At 41.2% G+C, this 22,469-nt stretch overlaps 1 protein-coding gene across 3 annotated transcripts in view; it reads right to left on the reverse strand.

The window, feature by feature from the left end:
• dnah5 (dynein, axonemal, heavy chain 5) overlaps positions 1 to 22,469 on the reverse strand; it is an 86,329-nt gene that overhangs the window by 35,713 nt on the left and 28,147 nt on the right. For all 3 annotated transcript variants that reach the window (XM_053432756.1, XM_053432754.1, XM_053432757.1), the window contains 27 exons: positions 22,221 to 22,445; positions 21,307 to 21,479; positions 20,145 to 20,215; positions 19,778 to 19,885; positions 19,435 to 19,622; positions 18,401 to 18,595; positions 17,560 to 17,694; positions 17,166 to 17,273; positions 16,585 to 16,738; positions 15,836 to 15,982; positions 13,957 to 14,198; positions 13,463 to 13,639; positions 11,940 to 12,144; positions 11,630 to 11,772; positions 10,893 to 11,027; positions 10,439 to 10,561; positions 9,915 to 10,128; positions 9,577 to 9,800; positions 8,134 to 8,332; positions 7,866 to 8,038; positions 7,355 to 7,485; positions 5,649 to 5,802; positions 4,102 to 4,369; positions 3,763 to 3,886; positions 3,315 to 3,422; positions 2,499 to 2,613; positions 1,898 to 2,074 (listed from right to left, as the gene is read on the reverse strand). In XM_053432756.1, the coding sequence (XP_053288731.1) occupies positions 1,898 to 2,074; positions 2,499 to 2,613; positions 3,315 to 3,422; positions 3,763 to 3,886; positions 4,102 to 4,369; positions 5,649 to 5,802; positions 7,355 to 7,485; positions 7,866 to 8,038; positions 8,134 to 8,332; positions 9,577 to 9,800; positions 9,915 to 10,128; positions 10,439 to 10,561; positions 10,893 to 11,027; positions 11,630 to 11,772; positions 11,940 to 12,144; positions 13,463 to 13,639; positions 13,957 to 14,198; positions 15,836 to 15,982; positions 16,585 to 16,738; positions 17,166 to 17,273; positions 17,560 to 17,694; positions 18,401 to 18,595; positions 19,435 to 19,622; positions 19,778 to 19,885; positions 20,145 to 20,215; positions 21,307 to 21,479; positions 22,221 to 22,445 (4,416 nt within the window). The remainder of the gene's footprint in view (positions 1 to 1,897; positions 2,075 to 2,498; positions 2,614 to 3,314; positions 3,423 to 3,762; positions 3,887 to 4,101; positions 4,370 to 5,648; positions 5,803 to 7,354; positions 7,486 to 7,865; positions 8,039 to 8,133; positions 8,333 to 9,576; positions 9,801 to 9,914; positions 10,129 to 10,438; positions 10,562 to 10,892; positions 11,028 to 11,629; positions 11,773 to 11,939; positions 12,145 to 13,462; positions 13,640 to 13,956; positions 14,199 to 15,835; positions 15,983 to 16,584; positions 16,739 to 17,165; positions 17,274 to 17,559; positions 17,695 to 18,400; positions 18,596 to 19,434; positions 19,623 to 19,777; positions 19,886 to 20,144; positions 20,216 to 21,306; positions 21,480 to 22,220; positions 22,446 to 22,469) is intronic.

Genomic DNA, 22,469 nt, shown 5'->3' on the forward strand with positions numbered 1-22,469 from the left:
AAAGCATAGAAAGTCTGTGGTGCCGACAAGGAGACATCTAGGGAAGCAAGGAAAGCATGACGAAGAAGCTCTATCAGAATGGGGAGAGTTCTGCCAAGAGGGACGGGGAAACACCTCAAGGGACTGATTAAAATTAGTGGGAGAGCAGCAGAGTAAAGAAAAGGTCCCAGGGAGAGTTGTTTGGCTGCTTATCAGGCCCCCTGCCTGCTCGTCTCATCTCACGTCCTCTTCACACTTTCCTTCTTTCTGACGTCTCTTCCCTGCTCCATTTCACTCTGTTTTTATCAGCCCAACAGTGGCTGGAATCTCCCACCAGAGAGTCAGCCAGCAGACTTCTTATGAATATGTCTCAGTAATGTCTGACACTTTCCATTTTTCATTAAGCAACACAAACGCAAAGACAGTGTGTGTTATATTTCTGGTCCTTAATTCTGGTTTACGATCAGCTAAACAAGTTCAATTGCACAACAGCCACAACTTAAATGTAAGACAAGAGCCCTGTCCCCTTTGACTTTTATATATCGTACACCCAAGCTTATCAGTCACGGTATTTCAAAATAAAATGTGGTCTATATCCAACAAAAATAAATCTTCCTGCTATTATGTATCAAATGATGATTCTAGCCAGCAATCCATCAAAGTCAAAACTCCAGTAGCTTGTTAAACCCACATTATCACCAGTCATTACTAAGCTTTTCTTTCTTTTAAAAATTACATATTGATATCTATGAATATGCTAATATGGCCCCACCCCGACCCTCACAGCCCAGGTGCAGCTGCGGGGCCATTTCCAGCGACTGAACCCCGCCCACAAGCTGAAAGGATCGGTTTCTGTGACATCACAAACCCCTGGCTGTCTGAATCTTTATTTTTCAAACTGGCATATGTTTACTGCCGTGTCAAGGAGGAAATATTCAACCATGGTGCTGACTGCTTATTTCCTTCATGATATATATTTTATCAAATAAAAGGAGGACATGTTCACAACTTTCAAAAACAGGAGGGGGAATTTCTAAAATTACTTGTTCCTTTAAACAGTTAAGGGAGGGCTAAGGCTTTTTTTTTAAGTATAAATGTTAAGGTTAAATGTCATAAAAAAAGTAACCTTAACTCTATGACTTACAACAACGGTGTGTAAAGCTTGTGACCTTGTATAACTATATAGCTAACTGCAAGAGATTAGGGTCAGGGTGAACCTAGGGATACATTTAAAAATATACCCAAAATGCCCGGGTTTGCTGAAAGCTGTAGAGCTAATAGTAAACAACATGAAAAGCATTAATGTGCAGCCCTGAATCTTGAATTGTGCATCGATGATGGACATATAATTGGCCCGTCTGTGTAACTTGTTGTCCCTTTATCGCCCAGATAAAAAAGATCCTAGATTCGCCACTGTAACAGCCTCTGTGAAAGCTGTATTTAAAATCAAAACGCACGACCATCATCACACTGACCAGGGTTTCTGGTTTGGAAAACTGAGGCTTCCATTGTCAAGATACAAAATAATTAAGTGCCTGCCGGTGAAGATAACACATACCCAGGAGGACAGCTTTAATTACAACTCAGCTCCAGGCGCAGAGCACCAGGCTTACTTTGCGTACTGTATGCACATGCCCAAGTGAGAAGGCATCAAGCAGGGCCTGCATGTAGTTACAGAAAGCAAGTCGCAGAGGACTCTAAGTGGCCCCCTGAAGCAATGCAGAAGAGAAGAGCCTAAAACTAAACCTCTTCAACACTATATACCGACAATTGTGTAACCCTCAGGCTATGTTATAGGGAAAACCTGTGTTCAGACATCTCGCCCTTGCACAGATTATCATGAGGAGTTGCATTGCATGATGCAGCAGGCTTAGTCTTTTGGAGACACAACTGTGGATCATAAATTCAACCACCATACCTGCAGTGCAGACTCAGCCTCCGCGAGAGCAGGCTCGGCAGCTTCAAGTTTCCTTTCAGCGATGGCCTTGTCAGCACAGATGCTGTCAACGATGGCTTGGGCCACGTCCTTCACTTTCTGCACCTCCTTCTTCACTATCTCTGCTGCTTCGGCTTTGACTGTCACCTCCTTCAACACCTGTACGCATGCACAAAAGGTAAATATGGCCAATGAGTCATTACAATCTCAATTGTTGTATTTTTGTCATTATCAGAAAGACAATAATAACTGGGTTTTTAAAAGAAATTAGTTTTTGTTATCACTTTAAAGACTCTGGCGTATATAAAATGAAGGAACACGCTCTTGGCAGAAAAAAAAATGTAATTACCATCTAGAAAGTTCAATTCAATTTTCATATGCGGAATAAGTAATGCTCAGAAATCAGCGTGACATTACCATTGCCCATTAGGGACTCTGTTGCGGAGTTAATTCAACAATTTGAAATGTCACTGAAACTTTCCGCTCACTAAAGCCAGCTGTTTGCCTCAAGAGACACCTTGTGAAAGGACGTACCACACAACACATGGAAGGAAAGGAAACCACTCTGCTGCCGGAAACCTACCATGTCAGCCTTGTCATTGGCGACCTGCAGCTCCTTCTCCTTCACCTCCAGCTCCTTGCTGAGTATTGCCACTGACTCTGAGGCCTCCAACAGCTTCTTGAGACCAGTATTCATCCTAAAGAGGAGAAAGAAAACATCTTTTAGAAAATGGTCTGATAGAGCTACATGACATCCTGACTGAATCTTTGTTCAACTGGGCAACAAGAGCACTTTATTCAACAGGAAAACAAAGTTTCATCCTTGAATGCCTTGCGGCGTCTCGTCAGAATCCTAAATGTCAACTCCTCACCAGCTGCCAATAAGACTTAGCTCAGCCAACAGCTGAGAAGCAGAAATGGGTATAAAATAATTAAAAAAGTAAGTAATACAGCAATTCTATGGTGTGAGATTTGGGATGTTATTTAAAAATGTATATGATGTCGTCATTTATGCCTTCAAAATTAGGCTGCAATACTTCGGGACTGACTACTTGGATCCTACTACCGTTATTTTGTTTTCACTTTCTTAAACCTACTGTAATCATTTGAATCATAAAAATCATAATAAAAAAAAAATAGCAGATATATCACGTTTGACTGGTCACACACTTTGGTGACTAAGGAAGACTACACTACTGTTTCAACAGATTTATCACACTATTATCATTCATTAAAGACAGCTGTGAGAGATGTAGTTTGCAAACCTGAACAATTTAGGGCAAGGTCTAAAAAAGCAAAGACATTGTACAGTACACACTGTACAAAGTTTTTTGCTTTTGTCATGGGGGTTATAGGTGTAAACAGTATTTTTTCAAAATAGTCAATACAGTGTGTTTACCTGTCGGCAAGGGTCTGGACATCCGACAACTTCTCCCCATAGATGGTCTTGTAGCCCTGAATGAAGGACAGGTAGGACTTGGGTGTGACATGGGTGGCGCGCCGATATCTATGATCAAAATGAATTGCAATTGGTTATTTTCCTGTCATATTAAAAAAAGAAGGAGAGTCGTTGACGTAGTGGCTTATACTTAACCTTACCCTACATTTGGGCGGAATTAAAAAAACTAAAAAACAATTTCCTCTGCGATAATAAATAAACATTTTGTTCTGCCTCAGTGGCAGTGGTTCTGGGGCTGAGTCTGACAATGCATAGCAATAATCCTATTATCATTATCATGTTGCATTTGATTCCTCATGTCCCTCTGTCAAACTTTACTGTCATCTTTGGACTATCAGCTCTTTTAGTAAACTCACAAATGTAATAAATACACAATGTAAGAACACACCTTTGGAAGTATTCCACACATTTCTCTGCTACACCATCCTGGAAGGAGCCCATACACTGGACTACCTCACTTTTGACCTGGGTTGAGCACTTGATGTCATAGCTAGCCAGGAAGTGCTCCGAAACTAAAGGAGGGATGGAGCAAGAGAGAGAGAGAATAATTAATAGGAGAAAACACAAAGAGTGAGAGTGCGTGAAATTAGATAACAGCTTACAGGATGCGGTATTTACATTATGGTCATAACATTTGACTCATTGACCCAACTATGCACAGTGAAAAAACAAATGCTAAAAACAGAGGCATATCGTATTCATAGAATTAGTTTTCTGTGAAACGTACCTGCAACAAGAGCATCCTTCGGCCAGCGGCTGAACCAGTCCATGATGCAGCCGGAGATCAGTGCTGGAAACTTTAACGCCCGGTTTCGGAACTTTTCTCCAACAGGCGAGAAGCACAGCACAACATGCAGATTTGTTCTGACCCGCGACATGAAATACTCATACAGGTTTTCATTGGTCGGCGGTCGCTTGGGAAACTCTCGCTTCATACTGGGGAAGAGTTCGCTGAGGATCTCGTCCATCTCATCTCGGGCAAACAAGTTGGACACCTGAAGACAGAAACACACGTTCATTTAAGTGCTCGAAATAATGGTTGTACTACATCACTAAACTTTTTTCAATGTATGCGGATGCTGTGTTTAATATAGGGGGCAGTTTTAAATATTTGTATTTGTTCAATATAGTCCTAAAATTTAAATATTCCAAGCCTTTTTGAACTTCTAGGCCTTTTTGTAGTAAGAAGACTTACAACTTCTATAACTACAATACTAATAACAATTTGAAGCACTCAACTTCACCTGTTTTCTGTTCACAATAACATTTACAGGAGAGCACTGCATGTCTGGGCAGGCAAATGATTCCTGAGTTTGGGATTCCTCATCCAAAGCCCATTAAGCCAAGATTTTCAAATCTTATACATGTGTAGTTAAGTCCTGTCATTAAATAGGTCTGCTGTGAGGGTTAGGATTTAGTCTTGGTTTGTCTGTTCATTAATTAGCAAGATTACAAAAAACTACAGAGCAGATTACCACAAAACTTGATGGAAGGATCCAGGAAGATTGTTCCACTTTATTTGACTTTGTGAGATAGAGCATTTAGCAAATTTCATGTTTCTATATTCAAGGATCTTGCTAGGATAAAAAAATCACAAACGTTGAGGGGAATGATATTTATAAATGTTGTCATTTGGTGTAGATCTAAATAAAAAACTGGATCCTGGTGAATTTAAATGTGTTTTCATCAGTGCACGGCTGGGCGTTCCAGGAAGAAGTTGCTCTTTGAGTGCCCTGCTAGTTAATTATTGATGTAAGAATTGAAAGCACCATGTCTTTACCTGCTGAGTTACTCTCACATAAACAACAGCCTAACACCAACAGCTCACACTTTTTGTTTCACAACTGTCACCTCGATTCACTGTCTCTCACACGCAGGCCTGCAACACCACTTCCTGCTCTCCGCAATATGCACTAACCTCTGCATGTTGTATCATGTAGTTTAACTTGAAAAACAATATATTACTCATTACTACAATGTTGTGTGATTAGTAATTAGTCCAGTGTAACGTAATCAGTTTTCACATTTCAGACCACACCCATCTTTGTACTCGTTTTCATCTGAACCACACGACTGTAGAATTCCGTCACTGCATCTCGCACAGCTGTGCCACTGGGGCTGTGACAAATCTTTCCACATGAACACAACATGACGCACGCACACACACGCACACACACGCACACACACAGTGATAAATGACTATCGTCCCTGTGTCACAGCTGGGAACCATGCATTCAACCATCAGAGTTTTTTTTCTTCCTCTTTTTCTCTGACCTCTCCAGATGACAGGACGTTGTTCATGTACTCCAGGAAAGACTCGTCTTTGATTTCGTTGTCAGTAAAGAGGAAGGTGATGCCCTCCCCATTCTTGCCAGCTATTCTGTATAAAAACTTCAAGTCATCCATCAAGTTGGCCGTGTTGTATGACCTGACAAAAAAAACAGAAATCATAAAATATACATTATTTTCCTTTTTCTGCTATTTTTAGACCAAACAAAACTGACACAGAGAGAGAATTAGAGTGCAGTGTGCGGGGCTTTGTGTTTGTGAGTGTATACTACGTGAGTGTTTCAATACATTTGAATATGTAAAGGATGTTGTTTGAGTTGGGATGCATGAATTTTCTTGCACTTCATTAATGTGGCGTGTAACAGGTCAGTGCATTGCCAAATTATGTGTCACTTCACTTGGAACAGTGATTCTTAAAAAATTACATTAATGTGTATCCACTAAAAAGATAAATCAGATCTAGACAATTGAAACCAATAGGAAAATTGGTCCTTTGATCCATCGTTAGATCATATGGATAAAATGTACGATTTGCTGCACTGAAAACATTCACAGCCTCGTAATGGCAGAAGTCATTTGGATTGGATTGAATTCCAAGACCTGATAGGTGGTGAAGAAACAAAAATTGCCCTTGCTGTCTTGTGTTTGTGACCTTCAATAAGTTATGAGTAAATGAGAGGGGGAGATAAAAAAAATAACCATGAATTTAAAAGTGGAAGATAAATGGGCAGAGGCGATTGCATAAAATTAGAAGTTAGGATGACAGAATTGGAAAAAGGACAGTTTACACAAGAGGAACAAGAAAGTGAGAAGATGAAAGTCGGATTGAGTGTGCTTGAGTCAAAGGAGACGTAATTCTACTGGATGTGCATGTAAAATGCATTTGTCTGGGGATGTTTGTGTGTTGGAGAAAAGAGATTACAGAGGAAAAATAAGAAGGTGGGGAGAACACAGTCGAGGTGCCTGTTGTCTCCAGAGGACTCTGAAGCCAACAGGAGAAACACGAGCCTCATTCATATTAATGCCAAACATTCAAATCTATTATGAAAACGGGAAATGTGATGGTGGCTGGGAGAAAAACACATTTATCAGGTTAGGGGAGTGAGACAGAACAATGTGGCATACTAAGTGAAAATAAAAAACAGCTACTGTGTTCGCAAGATCGCTGGGTCCCGACTTAACACAATAATAATTCAAACGGAAAACAGATGTTATTGTGTATTACAAAGCACATCCGCTCTATGGAAAGTAAGTGATTCATTGTACAATATATGAGCTTTAAAGTGACTCAGTGTCATAATCATGAACCATAGAAAATGTGTTACAATAATGATTCAATAAAGAACGACTCTAATTTACTGCAAAACACATTTCCTCGATCAAATATAGTTTAGAGCTTAATTTGCTGGTTGATCATGCAGAAATTTTGTCAAAGCAGCTAGAATGTTCCTTGAATTTGTATAAATCAAAACGTTGATCGACAGCCCAGTGTGGTGGGTTTGTGCTGGACGTATTCATGTTGAGAGAAACAGAGCACTTGTCAGTCCTCGTTTTCTCAGCATACATGAAACTCCGCATGGCATATTTCACCAGGTTATAATTAAGATAAGGTTGGGTCATAAGAATGAGCAATAATTACTGTGTTCATGAGTACATGTGCGCGAGTATTCACCCGCCGTGCTGAGCCTTACCGTGACAGTGTGATCTGGAAGATCTGGTATCCAGCGATGAATGAGGCCAGTCGGGTCAGGCTCTGTTTGCCTGAGCCCCCGACGCCCACCAACAAGGCGTTACCTCCAGGGGTCCGAATTATCCGTGACACCTACACAAAGAAACCCAAACATACAATTTGACCACTTGTAGTAGGAAGGAGCCCTGGGCATCTATCTACTAATTCTAGAAATCTCTGTCTGTCTGTGTTTGGAATGTATATCTCTGGAGACATTCATCTTATCAGCTTTACGCTTGGCATGTGTATCCTTAAGGACGGGATCAACTGAAGCCAAGTTGTCTACTTAGACAACAGCACATTCACTACAATGGCATGGCGTACTGAGTCCAGCTTTCCCGAACTGAATAAAAAGATGAACAGCTCTTTGTGCATTACTGGTGGCGATGCCATGGGGTTCTGCCAACAGAGTCCTGCAATAGGTCTTTGTGTCTCTAACTGATAAGGGGGAAACATTCACATATGTTAAGTACCTTGACCAGATGTATCATGGCGTCCTGAAAGAAGACCATGTCCATGCCAGTGCCCCTGACGCTCTCATTGTAAAGGCCCAGGAACATGTTCAGACGCTCCTTCAAACTGTCATATGATTCGATAGGCTCGTACACCTTTGGCATATCAAAGTTTGCATCCTCTGCCTCCTCCCCTGGGCGGAAAAAGCATTTCAAATCAAAACGATTACGACGCAACAAAATAGTTGTACTTTACACGAGAAAACAACAACACCAGTGTCGTCAGTACCTGTAGGTTCGGGTGCATCCTGGAGGAAGTCGACAAAGAAACTGTCTACTCCACAGTCCACCATTTTCTTGTGCTCCTCGCCAAGCTCCTCCTCCACCAGCTTTGCCAGGGTCTTGTTGAACCACACCACGTCCTCCGGCAAGGTAAATCTGTCAGAGATCACTCGTTTGCACTCGTGCTTCCACAACTCCATCAACACCTGGAAACAAGATTTTCTGTATTAGCCTTCTGCCTAGCCTTAAGCCTGTCTAGCCCCCCCCCCCCCCCCCCCCCCCCCCCCATCCCCTCATCTGCTGTATTAGGTCATAAAGAGGCAGCAATGTTAAAATAAGACCACTCATAACCAGTTAAAAAGTCCTTATACAGGCTTTAAACAAGATTCAGATCAGGAAAGAAAATTCTTTGAGCCCAGACCCACCGGACCATTTGCTTACTCTGAAAATAATTAAGCCGGACATTGATTCGATATATTGATTGTAGGATAGAGCACACACAGCCAACAGAAGGCTGGGAACGTTACAGCATGTTATATCTTTGTATAAGTTTAGTGTAGTGTGAGCCTATTTGGCAGCCTCAGCACGTGTGTGGAGCCTGTTTGGACTCCGGGCAGCCTGAGGTGGAGGATATATTTCATTGTGGTTAATTATTCAGTGAGGCCACAAAACAACAAGGTGTTGGCCACGTCAGCATTTATTGAGCTTACAATACCAGAATTTCAGATGTTAGTTGTTTTTTTTGTATTCTTCCTAACAACAAAAAAGAACAATTCTCCCTCCAATGTTGTAAATATTATACATAATGTAAACTACGGTGCCTTTACTACATAAGTACGGGTTTTGCTCATTCTGTCAGGCTCTCAATGTGACTCTTAAACAGTACTCTATTCCCCACTGTGCTATGCTGCTGTTCTAAGTTTTATGTGCCTCTTTGCTTTGTTTACATCCACACAATCTAGGCTATTGTCCATTGACGAATTAGGCTTTGGGGGCAACGGCCAATATTTTGGGGCTTAATGTATTTACTGTTCAGTGGTTACAGTCCTGCTAGTGTCTTTAATTTCACAAGGAAAATATTTTGCCACACAAAACTTAAACAGCAAATCTTTTTGTAGGTGTTTTAGGTCTAGACGGTATTTGGGCTAATCTCCTTTGACAGCAATCTTATATGAATGCAGTTCAATTAAAAAGACGATAACGGAGACTGGGTATTTTAATTTTACTATTATCTATGGGGAAGGCCTATTTAGAATAACATCATTGTCAGCTGAACTTTCAATTGACTTTAGGTACAAGGAAGTACTACGCTTCTTTTTCTGTAAATACCTTTTTAACCTCAAGGAATAAAAATCTGTCTTCTCTGATAGAAATGTAGCCAGGTTAACCATGTTTTACCATCACATGTCATTTTAGAGGTCAGGCTATCAAATAGTGTGAGTAAACTCACCGAGACACTGTTGATCACTTCAGAGGTGGTATTGAGCATGCCTTGCCAGACCCTGGACAGGTCCCTCAGGTTGAAGATGTAGTGGAACTTAGCAGGTGTCGGGAGCATCTTGATCTTGACCAACTGCCAGAGCTGGCGGGTCAGAGACACAAGGTAGGGCACGGTGCTCTGTACCACCTCAGTGAAACCACGTTGAGTGCAGAAGTGGCCCTCGCCAATCACACCTATATATAAGAATTGGGAACCAACATTTGATTTTACCATAGTATAAGTAGTATTTTTAAAGTAATACATCTATCCGTATGAATCTACTGCACCGTAACACTGTTTTTACCCACCAAATATCTTGTCTATGGACGAATTGGAGGGCAGAGTACAGTTAAAGACGGAGAACTGCCTTTTCAGTCTCTGTGGGATGTCATTCCGGCCTCCACCCGGATGGATCATAGCTGCCAGGAACTGGATATCTACAATATTGGTGAACTCTCCCGGTTTCTCCAGATTGTAGAATCCATTCTGCTCCATCAGCTGCCGGACAATCTCATTCGTCACCTATGATGAAGAGTAAAAACGAAACAACTGTTTTGTAACTATTTGTATTCCTCTACCACTGCTATAACCATTTCACTTAATTTTTAAACTTTATTAGGTAAACAAATGTTTAAATAAATCTTTATAGAATTTAGCTCATACATTTTTTTTAATGATTATTTATTTTCTGCTTGTAATGATGGTTTAGTATTCCAGACTGTAAAGCAAAAGTTAGAACCCTATCATGTATTCAAGTACATACAAATATATATATATATATATATTAATGTTTTCATTTTCTGTTGTTAATGATACTAAAATGATCCCGAACCTGATCTCCCCACTCGTTGATGACAGGCATGTTGATATCATCTATGCAAACGGTCATTTTCCTCCCAGCTGGGGGTCCATAAGTGGTCCCCATCCTTTTGTCCACATAGCTCTCGACTGTCCTCTGAAATGAATCGGGGAGCAAAGAAGAACGTATGGTGACAAAGATGATGACAAAAAAAGCGAAGAAAAGAGAAAGAGAGGACAGGTCTATTATGTTCCACTCTGACATAATCCATTGCGACAACTTGAGAAATGTGCAGCTTAGCCATGTACAGACAAAAGACCATGTTCCTTACTCCAGCCTGTACATTATTCATCGGCCATCGATCAATATTAGTTCACGAGTTCACAATATTCCATGACACATTATCGTCAGATGAAGCTGCAGTGGCACAAAGAGCCGTTCAATCTATATTAATTAACAGGATTGTAAATACATGGTTTTGTCCTACCTGGAACATGAGTGGTGTCGTGGCAGAGGAAAAGTTGAGGCTCTTGCCCATGTGGCATTCGGGATCATATTTTGACATGTAGCCCTTGATCATAACTGTCTTGGCTGTTCCTTGCTCTCCAATCAGCAAAACGGCCTGGAAACATTGACAGAGTTTTATCAGGCAAAAACCTCATTTCAGGTAAAAAGGGTAAGACACAGATAAATAGAAAGAAAGAGACGATTTAAATTGTCAGGTTTGTATCGTCTGTTTGGAAAGGATGCATTTGTTTATTTCAGACAGCCTAAGATACCAGTGTACATCACTGCCTGAACTTAAAACTTCTTGAAACCAACAGCATAAAGATGCTCCTCGCTTTCCTCTACTGGCATTGTGAATATAAATGACTACACACATGCACATACACACAAATACACACACGCACACACATGCACTATGGAAATGTGATGTGGTGCAGCATTTTATGGGCCACTTTAATACTCAATACTCTAATAAGTAGAGTATTGACCATCATATTTAATGGAGCCATGCTGCGTCCACCCACGCTGCTCTGTTGTCGATCGGAAGAGTGTGCATGTGTGTGTGTGTGTGTGCCCACCCATCCATGGCAAGGAACACACAAAGCATCATACCATGAATAGAGATTAGTTTTAAAGTTTTAAAAAGGGCTCTATCCTGTCTAAAGTTGTACCATAAAGCTTAAATAATCTATAGAAAGGAAACCACTTTGACCTCACCTTGCCCTGCGTGGCGATGGTCTGAATCAGGAAGTCTGTTCTGACATTGTCCACATTGGGGACCAAGATGGAGCTGTACTCTGGTGTCATGTCAGAGGGATAAACATACTCCTCCACTTTGCTGCTCCAGTGGGTCCACTCACCTGAGAGTAGGAAAAATCAGATTAGCACATTTTGATTTGATAAACGTGCACCTGCAGCCAAAATAAAGTACAACACTAGGCATCATGAGTCTCCCTGTCAACAAGCTTAGATATTTACTGACAGCTATTCTGCAGGTGAGAACATCTGTTCATCAGCGCATGCATACCATCTGATTGGACGTGGTAGTCAAACATGATGTTCTCGCTGTCATCAGGAATGTTCGGCAAATTTAGATGGATTTTCTTGTTATTTCTGAGCCAGATCTCCATCTTCTTCCTGTCTTCCAGTTCCAGCAGGGCTCCAGTGCTCCAGATCAGGGCGAACACGTACAGCCGCTCCAGGTGCTCAGTAGATAAGTCACCAGTATTATCCTGCAGAGGAACAATCATCTCATGTCAAGGAATATCGAAATAACCAAATGTAATAGATGACAGGAGTATATCAAGCATTAGAATGATATAAAGAGTAGCCTTGCATTCAATCAACCTGCACCAAATTTAACTCAAAATAAATATCAGTCCGCTTACAATGTCAGATCTTTTTCATCTAGTTACATATTCAGGGCCGGTCTTTCCTACAGGCGACATAGGCGGTTGCCTAGGGCGCCACTCAGAGGGGGGTGCCAAAAACTGCTAGGCAGAGTTTTGTGCGCCCCCTTCTATATGTGGTATGGCCCAAAATATTGTATTTAATTACTTTGACAGTATTTTAAGTAGTTTCATTAGATAAATCAGTAAATGACCGCAGCACTCAGGAGGAACGTTTGGCACGGGAGCAGTTGCACCCCGTCCTGTCTCTTTGGGGGCTCCGCCCACATGACAGGTGCAGTCTTGATGAGGAACTGAATGCTCCGTGTCTTTATTGCTGCTGCATTCATCCTGTATTCTACAGGTTAGTAGTGGGTGAGAGTCACCTACGTTAGCTCCTAAAGCTTCGCTTGATCACCACGAGTGTCATTGAGACATGTTGATGTTGTTTTGATTATCTACTTAGACTGGTAAAACTTAGAAACTCCGCTGGGCAGTGAGGGGAGACGCTCGCGCACTAGGTGGGAGGGGCTACATTTGCTCATATAGGTGTTTATTTTTCTGCACGTCGTCTTGCTGGCGGGTCGCGATAGTATATGGTTTACTTTACAATGTGTAGCCAGGAGTGAAGCTTGCCTAGAGCGCCAAATGTGCTAGGGCCGGCCCTGTACATATTTCCTGAGTTCTAACTTATTTATCAATTCGCTTGGACATAAAATAAATAAAAATGCAGTTTCTGACATACAGAGCAATAGAAAAAGTAATTTTCTTAACTAAAATCGAATTACAACTAAGTATAACTTATCAACATTACTGCAGTTGTAATACATGCTTTAATACCAATCACATTAAGAATCCATTACAGCTGGTTAATGCTTTTAGACCCTAGTTCATAAAAGTGGGAAAAATCATGGCGAACGCTTCTTCCAGTGCGATATATTTTTGTATTCTGTATTCTTTATTGTATCTATTAATTTTTTTCATTTCATTCTTCAGTGATGATGCAAGTGATTTCAAATACATCTCTATAAACAACCACCTTTTTACTGCACCACCCACTTTGTACTGGCAGTTGGACCTCTTAACCATAAAAATATACAGTGAGTGATCTCTAAGTACATTCTGTCCCATGATGGGAATTCAGAAAAGGTTGTAACCCTACCTTAGATGGTATGAGGCCCTGCAGCATGTTGATGCACTGCATGATGACAAAGGCCTCCAGCATGTCCATCTTGGACTCCAGCGACTGCACGGTGTAGCAGTAGAGCGCCGAGAAAGAGTTAGCGAAGAGCTCCCTCAGCACCTCTGCCTCCTGGTAGGAGCGTTTCATCAACCAGCCCTGAGAGCATTAAGCACATTGCTGTGGTTAGGATTCCATGAATAACATTAGTTTCAAACATCGCGGCACAGCGGGTGACAGCTTCTGTTGCCCTTTTACAAGTTGTTTATGACTAGTAATCAGATGTGGAGAACTGTTGGCCTTGCAGCAATTACTTTTTGAATGATTCAGGAATTTTTGGACTATTTCAGGCACTTTAAAGGACAGAGAGCCAAAGAATTGTAACCTCGAAACCATACAACATACTAAATTAGATCATAAGCAGCAAATTTTTTCCATAATGGTGTAAAACAGAAAGGTTTAATTAGACGGCTCACCTCCAGTATAGGGCTCCAGTCTAGCACAGAGGAGCTCATGAACACCATGCCGTTACGAGAGACAGTAGCTGGAGAGGCGTTGTCGATATTGTGCGGCTCGAAAACCACTTTGCAGTTGGGAGCCATGGGTATACGATCTCCGTTCGCCAGTGTCAGAGTTTTGTTGTCATCCAACACTGAGTTCAGGTTCTCGATCCAGATGGCATCGACCGGCCCATCCAGGACGATCCAGATGTGCTCGGCTGAGAGAGAGAAAAACATTGCATTAGTTTTCTCCATGAATGTGATGTGACCCACTGCTTTGACCTATAAATGTACCGGCTGCTATGACGACTTAATTTCCCTTCGGGGATGAATAAAGTAATCTATCTATCTATCTATCTATCTATAATTAGCTATTCAGCAGAATGAAAAGGCCTCTGAATAGGTATTTAGTGCATAGAAAAGGTTACACCACAACCGTTTTTGTATGGACTAGCTAACAATATACAAATTATTACTTGAGTTACTATTTTTGCAATAATGCATACCATTTCAAATGTACTTCTTCTTAGAAAAAAAGAAGAATACCAGTCCCAAAGACCCCAAGGTAGGACAAGAGTCGTAGAATAAACCTCCCGAGTATCAACTGTCAGTGAAACATCAAACAGTCTAGCTGCTGGTCATTAATGAATGTGGTTCATGCTCCTTTGGTCCAATGCAGATGAGTATAGATGTTTGATCACTGACCTAGTACTCTAAACTAAACCGGAAGGACTCACAGGTTGGACAGAGACTCACAATAACTTGTTACCAATACGTCTGCTCACAAGCAATCAGCCAGATTTACTACACGTCCCTTAAATAGATCGCTGCATCTGTTTCAGATTGCCAGGGCAGACTAGTTTCATTGAGCTTCTTTTTCCCCCTGTAGGATATTTTTTTAACTGGGGAGCTGCAGCCCTGTCACAACTCGCATCATGTCACATCGTCTAGCTTCACTTTACCGAATTCCCATCGGCTCAAAGAAACAGGCCGCACAAAGGCAATTTATACAAACATATGGAGTGCAACCTGTTCAAAAGATATGCAAAACCACATGCCGGCAGATCGTGAATACATCAGATGCATATTTTGACACATAAAAGCAAACACACACAATGCATATTCATAACGATGCACAGATGCATTTTTGATGAAGCATGTAGGCGCAGGACCGAGTGGAAGATAAAACAGCTGTTGGTGCTACTTTGAACCGTGAATGTCCCGAGATATTTAAACTTCTCTGCAACGTAAGAGCAAACGGGTGTTTCCCAAGTTTTCACATAAAAATGCGATAAAATATCTAAATTACCAGACGCACTAATGAATCATTTGAGGAACTCGACTATCAACAATTTCTCTCTCTCTCTCTCTCTCTCTATTATATCAACTCAGCAGGGAGGATGAAAAAAAAAGATGCGAATGGGTTATTCAATATTTGTAAAGATTGAGTATTCACTATGTACAAATGCAACCATGCTTCCAAAAAAAATAAAAAATTATAATCACAAATCATCTCATCCCAGCGTTAAGACATAAATCAGTATTGGAGGTAAAGCAGTTTTCAGACAATGGGCGGAGGTCATTTTCCACATTTTGCCTTCACAACAAAACGTAAAACATAATAATTCCATTGCCGGGATCACATGTCACTCGTTCATGGTCACATGTCACTCCTTCATGGTGAACCCTCCTGATAATCTCCCGCTGTACTCTCACATGGATTCATTCAGACATTAACCAGTTTTTACTAGTGGGACTGGAAGAATAAACTGCAGCAAGTAACTTGGGACGTTTTCATTCCCACAGACTATCGGTTCAGTGTCTGTCTGAAAGCAGTTTGAATAACCTTTCTTACCTTTCTTCCCTTTCAGGGTTTTCCTCCAAAGTGTGGAGAAGATGCCGTCAGTCCAGTCGTTTGTGGCCACATCCAGTCGACCGAACATCTGGGGGGCGGTGATGGCTTTGGGGTTCATGCGCATCTCTCTGTGAGCCTGACCACATTCTGGTGGATGAAACACATGTACAAGCATTAACACATTGTTAACAAAGGCATCACATTTATTAAAACAAACAAAAAACAGCTTGTACAATGATTTGTGAGGCAGCAATGTTAAGGGTAGGGCAGAGAGGATGATTCTCCTTCTCTGGGTGTCTTTGCTTCTCTTGCCCAAGGCACAAGAGTTTCAACAAACAGCCCATTTATGACTAGCTTGTGTCTCTTTTACTTGAACATATAGTTCTGTGGAAAAAAGGGCTTCAGGCACTAAATAAAGTGAGGATGCTTTCCAAAAAGAACGCCATGAAAGGTTTTTTATTCATCACCTGGATTCAAATTCAGTGTGACTAACCCTGTCTTCTCTAATGTTATATATTAAAGTAATCTAAGACTGACTCCATGAGGGCCACACAGACTCCTTGTTCGTCTTGTCTTTAAAGAAATGTTGTTATTACTTAAGTTTAGGGTCAATATCATGTGCAGAAGTTGTAGAATTATCTTGGGACAGATCAGATGCCTCCCTGATTGAATTGTATGATAGATAGGAATACACACACACATCTACCTGACTCAGTGCTGTTCATCCCAAAACATGCACACATTCCCACCTGTCAAAGCTCTCATCAGCGTGTGTATGCACGAGGTCTTTCCAGCCCCACTGGGCCCCAGGGCCATCATGCCGTGTCGGACCGTCTGAGTCTCATACAGCTGGATTATCTTCAGCTTCCAGGGAGGGTGACTGATCAGACCTGCTTCCTCAACCTGATGAAGCAAAATAACAGTTCAAACACCTGCAGCTCTGAGCGTGTCTACAAAGAACAGTGACACGGTCTTAATCTATATCGTTAGGACAGGATCAAACATTCAGAGGAGAATTACAGTATGTGGTCTTTCCTCTGCACTGTGGGTGCCACAGTCACTTAGTTTAGATGCCTTAGAAAATGGTAAATGACACCATTCTTATCCCTTTGGGTGGTATATATCTTGAGGCGTTTAAGAGTGACATGAAAGATACAGTCTGTCAGTCCATTAGTCTTTTCCACCGATTTTACAGCCTCTTTATTTCTCTCTCCTTACGTTTTCCTGCCCGTTACAACTCTCCCCTCCATCTCTCTATCCCACTGTGTTTATCTGCTATTCCACTCTCCCTCACAAATGTAGACAATGTTATCCATTACGACCCTCATACCAGTCTGTCGATGATAGTCTCTAGATCAGGGTAGCCTGCTTTATCAAGTTGGATGCTTGGGAAGAGGTCGTCAATCAAGCTCAGGAAGAGCGGCTCGTCCTCATCGATCTAACAAACGCACAAATGCATACACATTGACCCAGGTTAGCAAAAAGTCACAAATAACAGTTGGGAATAATCAATCTTGAATCCATCTGATGATATTAATATTCTAGTCTGCTCTGTTGTGCTTATTTTATGGGTAATCAATACAATCTTTTACTCCTTTTTGCTATTATCAAAATTGCTGCTCATGGAAATCTTTCAAAAGAAACTGGCTTGATTGTTCTGTGTTTTTTGTTCTGATATGAAGATCATCTATTGAAAGCTCTATTGCATAATATTCTAAACTGACCAGTTTGGAGAGATTCATGTCCCTGAGGACCCTCATGACGATGGTGGACTCCGTGTCAGTGGGATTGGAACGCTTGGATGCTCCCAGTGTTCTCAGCACTGACAAGATGTTCCGCAGGCCAAAGTCATAGTGAACCTGAATAGTGAGAGAACATTTAGGATTTTTTCCTTAATATAGCTTTTTTCTTATGACTTTGAAAACCAGCCTTTTCTCTTTTCTCCTTTTGCCACAAGCCTAAGGAGGTACTCATTAAAACACATGATATTTCAATACTACTCACAGCACAACAAATAACAATGTAGGTTATAAAACATACATGAGTCACAGATGAGTAGAATGTGATTCATTCCACTTCAGGCTCTGATGGTGACTTAAAAACCTTTGTATTTGTTTTAAATGATATACAAAATAAGCCCAATATCAATGAGACATGAGTCTACCTCAATGAGTCGATAACAGCTCAATCCTTCCATGTCAAATGATGACACTTTAAAGTTGGACGGTCACCGAATTGGTCATTTAAGGAACCCATTGAGCCGAAATTATTCATGTGTCTCTGATTGTTATTCAGTAAGCTTTGGGCTGATGAACTTTACATTTTTCTTTTTTAAGATAGGTCACAAGAAATGGTTCTGAAATCATTTTAAAGCTGTTTTCTCCAGAGGTTTGGATGCCATCAAAGGCTAACTTTGATGAAAATATCATGCATTTAAAAAAATAATGTTTTCAATTTAACTTTACCTGTTATAATCACTCAGAATGCAATTATTTTTAAATTTTTCCAGGAGGTTTTAAAGAGTGCGGTGAAACAAGAAAAGGAAGACCTCCACCATCTTTTTACCTGCTTGGAGAGTTGCTCCTCACACAGCTTGTAAAGGGTGAAGAACTTGCGGGCCAGCTCCTGGTTGTCTTTAAACCCACAACTGGCCAGTTTGACCCTAATAATGATCTGACGGTCAGGAACCATCATGGCCACGGTGCGGAAGTTGATCTTCAGGTTCTCAGGCAGCTCCTGGCGACCTGCGTAACCCGGGTTCTAAATATAGGGAAAGAAAAAATTAGAATAAATAAAAGGGGAGATAAGAAAAAATGTATTTGCAATCACAAGGAAGTGTATTATTACATAGAACCTTTGAATCTCAAATTATAACATTTCAAATAATACATCAAAATAAATTGGAAAAAAACAGTGTATGCAATTTGTACAAATATATATAGACGTACACTGCCTTCTGGGTCTCTTTGTATTTACTCATTAAGTAACACATGGAATCCTAAGTTAATATTGGAAGATAATTAAACTTCATTCGGCACACCATCCTTCAGCTAGTGAAAGCTCTATGGACACAGCTCAGGCCTTCCTTCCACAAAGGCTGCCTTTGATTACCGTCTCTATGCACACGTGTGTGTGTGTGTGTGTGCGTTAGTTTCCCTCTCTCTCTCACACACACACACACACACCTGATCTCTGACCCGTCTCCCCACACAGGAGAATTATTCCACTGTTCTGTTTAATGACTTGCCTTGGGATGGCAACTGTGGCAGGGAGATAAAGAGATCTAACAATTATTGTATAAAGAGAGAGGTAATGAACACTGGGTAACTTTATTAAGGAGGCCGACCCCTGTGTTTAATGTTGTATGAACTGGCTTGATAAGTAAGACCCTTTTGACTATTTAAAATCCTATTGCATTATTTGTTTTTGTTTGGAATAAAATCAGTATCATCATATTTTTTACATCCAGTTAATAAAACTAGAGGTTATTGTGTAGCTGTAGGAACCCATATTAATGTACCTCATCTTATTCAATCTGACCAGGAACTTTCTTATACAAACACAACACAGCATTACATCACAGCACTGATGCCACTCACCATGGTCAGGAAGAGGCCAAACTCGGGGTTCATCTTCACATTATCTCCATCGGTGAAGTCAAAGTTATTGCGGCGTTCTTTCTTGGAGGAGAGGACGACCGCGATCTGCTGGGCGGCCACCGACAGAACTGGGAGGTCGATCCGGTTGAACTCATCAAAACAGCCCCAAGAACCAGACTGAGCCAGACCTGGATTTCAGACATGTATTTGATAAATTTGTGTAGTCAAATATACGGCTCCAAAAATAGCTGTTTTATTCTAACCTTTTCTGGTGCCACTTTACTTAAAATAGTAAAACCTATTTGTATAATATAATTGCATCAATTTGCTTTCTGACTTTTACCTTTGAATATTCTTCCCAATCCTCTGAAGTCCATCTGGTCAGAACAGTTGAAGACAACGACGTACTTTCCCAGACAGCGACCCATATCTTTAACGGTCTCAGTCTTGCCTAATGAAGAAAAGGCATTTTTGTTACATCCTGAGACAAAGTGCCTAGTTTTTAAGTGCTGAAAGAAAAACAAATTAATCTGATCTGAAATCATGTGGTATCGACTTATCAAATCCTCTTCGCCGAATTCCACCAAAAAATGGATTCTGCCCTTTAACTTCTGATTGTTAGTTGGAAAATTATCTTATCATCTGATTAGAGTAAAACTATCAATCGCAAGCAATTGTGTCATGTGTCTAAATAGATTTAAAAGTCCTACCTGTTCCTGCTGGACCAGCAGGGGCTCCACCCATACTCATACCAAGAGCCTGGGCTATGGTGATGTAGCACCTGAGAAAAGAGACACACACACACACTTCAGTTTCATTGGCAAGGTGAATAGTTTAACTTTCTCACAAAGCTGTTTCCATTCCCCTCACATTCAATCTATCTCACAATAAAACTAATGTGATGTGATTCTCTACAGGGAGGATGGATGTCAGGGCACAGCAGGAGAATGCCCCCCTGAAGCTGGTCTTGTTCCAATACCCTTCAGCAGAGATGATGGCTGTCTCTGAGCCCTTACCCTGGCCTTCTGGCTAAAGATTATGTCCTCTCTTCACTGCAGGGCCAGCATCGTGTCAAAAATCATGGTTAACTGTGACTGTATTCAAGTTTATGTCCATAAAAGATTAATCAGACTACTGCTACCTATCTACTATTGCAGACATGTCACAGTCTGTCTGGAACACATGGTCCATACGTGTTCGTTCTATTAAAAAATTGTGACAAGTCTACAAGAGATGTGACGCTACCAAGCGGACCAATCACAGGTCTTTCGGTCTGCGTTGATTCAACGCGTAGTTACATTTTTGGGGAGGTGTCTGTCAGGGTGCTCTGTGTAGGGTACCCGTCTACGCATAGGCTCTGGCGTTGCTTCGACGCATAAGTATGAATTGGGCTTAAGTGACATTGTTGATGATGACAACAGAGCGCTCACAACACTGGGATCATGACAACTGTGTTGTCCTTCAAACTCTGCAGTTGTTTGACAGTTGTCAATAATAGTATGTATACTATAACAGTAGTAGTTATCTAAACTTTAAATACAATTCAAAGCGAACCAAACTTGTGCTCATGTGTAATCATTCCACTGTATCTTGTGTGATTTAGCATATCTGTGTCTGTATTGTATCTGAATGTTGCACTGGGTTTTTTATTTCATTGGCCTGATTTACAGTTAGTTTGGTTGGTATTTATAACAGACATAAATTATCTTTACATATTTGTAATTATATAAGATAGGTCATCTGTGTGTGTATTTGTGTGTGTGTGTGCGTTTCTGTTTATCATTTCATATTGCCTGCTTGTCAGTACAACACTTCTTACTATTTTATCTCTGCCTTCATTAAAGTGTGTACCCTCATGTATGAGGCCTCTACCTGTCAGTCAGCGGCGTAATGACAAGCCTGTCAGTGCAGCCCAAGAATTCATTCTGGTAGATGAAGACCACATCTGTGATGTTGATGACCATCTTGTCGGAGTCCTCATTGAAGTAGAAACGGGCCTGCTTCAGCCACTCGAAGTCGCTGGGGGTTTTGATATGCAGTCGGCACTGGGGGAGGAGAGTAATGGGTGAGAGCGACATAGGAGAGGAGAGGGAAAGAGGTGGGGGAAGCAGATCCAGAGAAAAGATGATAAAGATAAAAGGTTGAAAACAAGGGGAGAGAGAGGATGGCGAGTGAAGAATAGGAAATTGAAGGGCACCGTTCAGGAGATGATGTGAGGTGAGAGATAAAAGCAGGAAGAAAGAGGGATGAATTGGTGGAGGGGCAGGAGTTAGGGGGGGGGGGTGGAGGGGGTTCAGGAAGGTTACAGGTAGAAAGAAGTTCAGAGGCCAGTAAAGAAGGTATGAAAGAAGAATGGGTGAAAGGCCATTAGGCAGGAAAGAGGCAGATCAAGGAAATCGATTGAATGAATACATGAAGCATGAAGAAATCAGGTGACAGAATAAGGAAAAGGGATGTTGAATAGAGAGATAAGATTAAAATGAGCACAGAGAGAAAGGAGAAATGGGACGGACGAGCAGTGTCATTACAGGGGGGAGAAGTAAAAAGGAAGGCAAAAATATTTAGAAAAAAATCTTGCCAAACGAAAAGATCTTCCGACATCCCTCTTTTAAAATCACACGTAGCCTAATATAATCATTTTATTCTCGTAAAATTAGGACTTTATTTGCCAAATCTCACAATTGTTCTTCCCTTTAAGGGGCTAATCAATTAATTTTAATGTAAAAAACTTACCGGACTTTGATAGGACATGTTAAGAACTACTAAATGATCAATAGAATACTCACCAGATCATCAAATATGTCCCTCTGATGGACGTGAATGGTGATGAGGGTCTCATATTTAATCCTCTCTACTGCCCCCAGGTCTTTTGTGGTCGTCTCAATCAGCGTGTTGAGCAGGTCCAGGAAGTACTGGTTGGCTTTGCCCATGACGCGGCGATCCGATCTGGCGTTGGTCAGAGCCTCTTCAGCTTCTCTTGTCCATAGCATCTGAATGCCTAGCAGGCCCACCTGGATCAAGATCAGCAGGTCAGC

Source organism: Pleuronectes platessa, chromosome 10 (assembly GCF_947347685.1).
Source record: "Pleuronectes platessa chromosome 10, fPlePla1.1, whole genome shotgun sequence".
NCBI lineage: Eukaryota > Metazoa > Chordata > Actinopteri > Pleuronectiformes > Pleuronectidae > Pleuronectes > Pleuronectes platessa.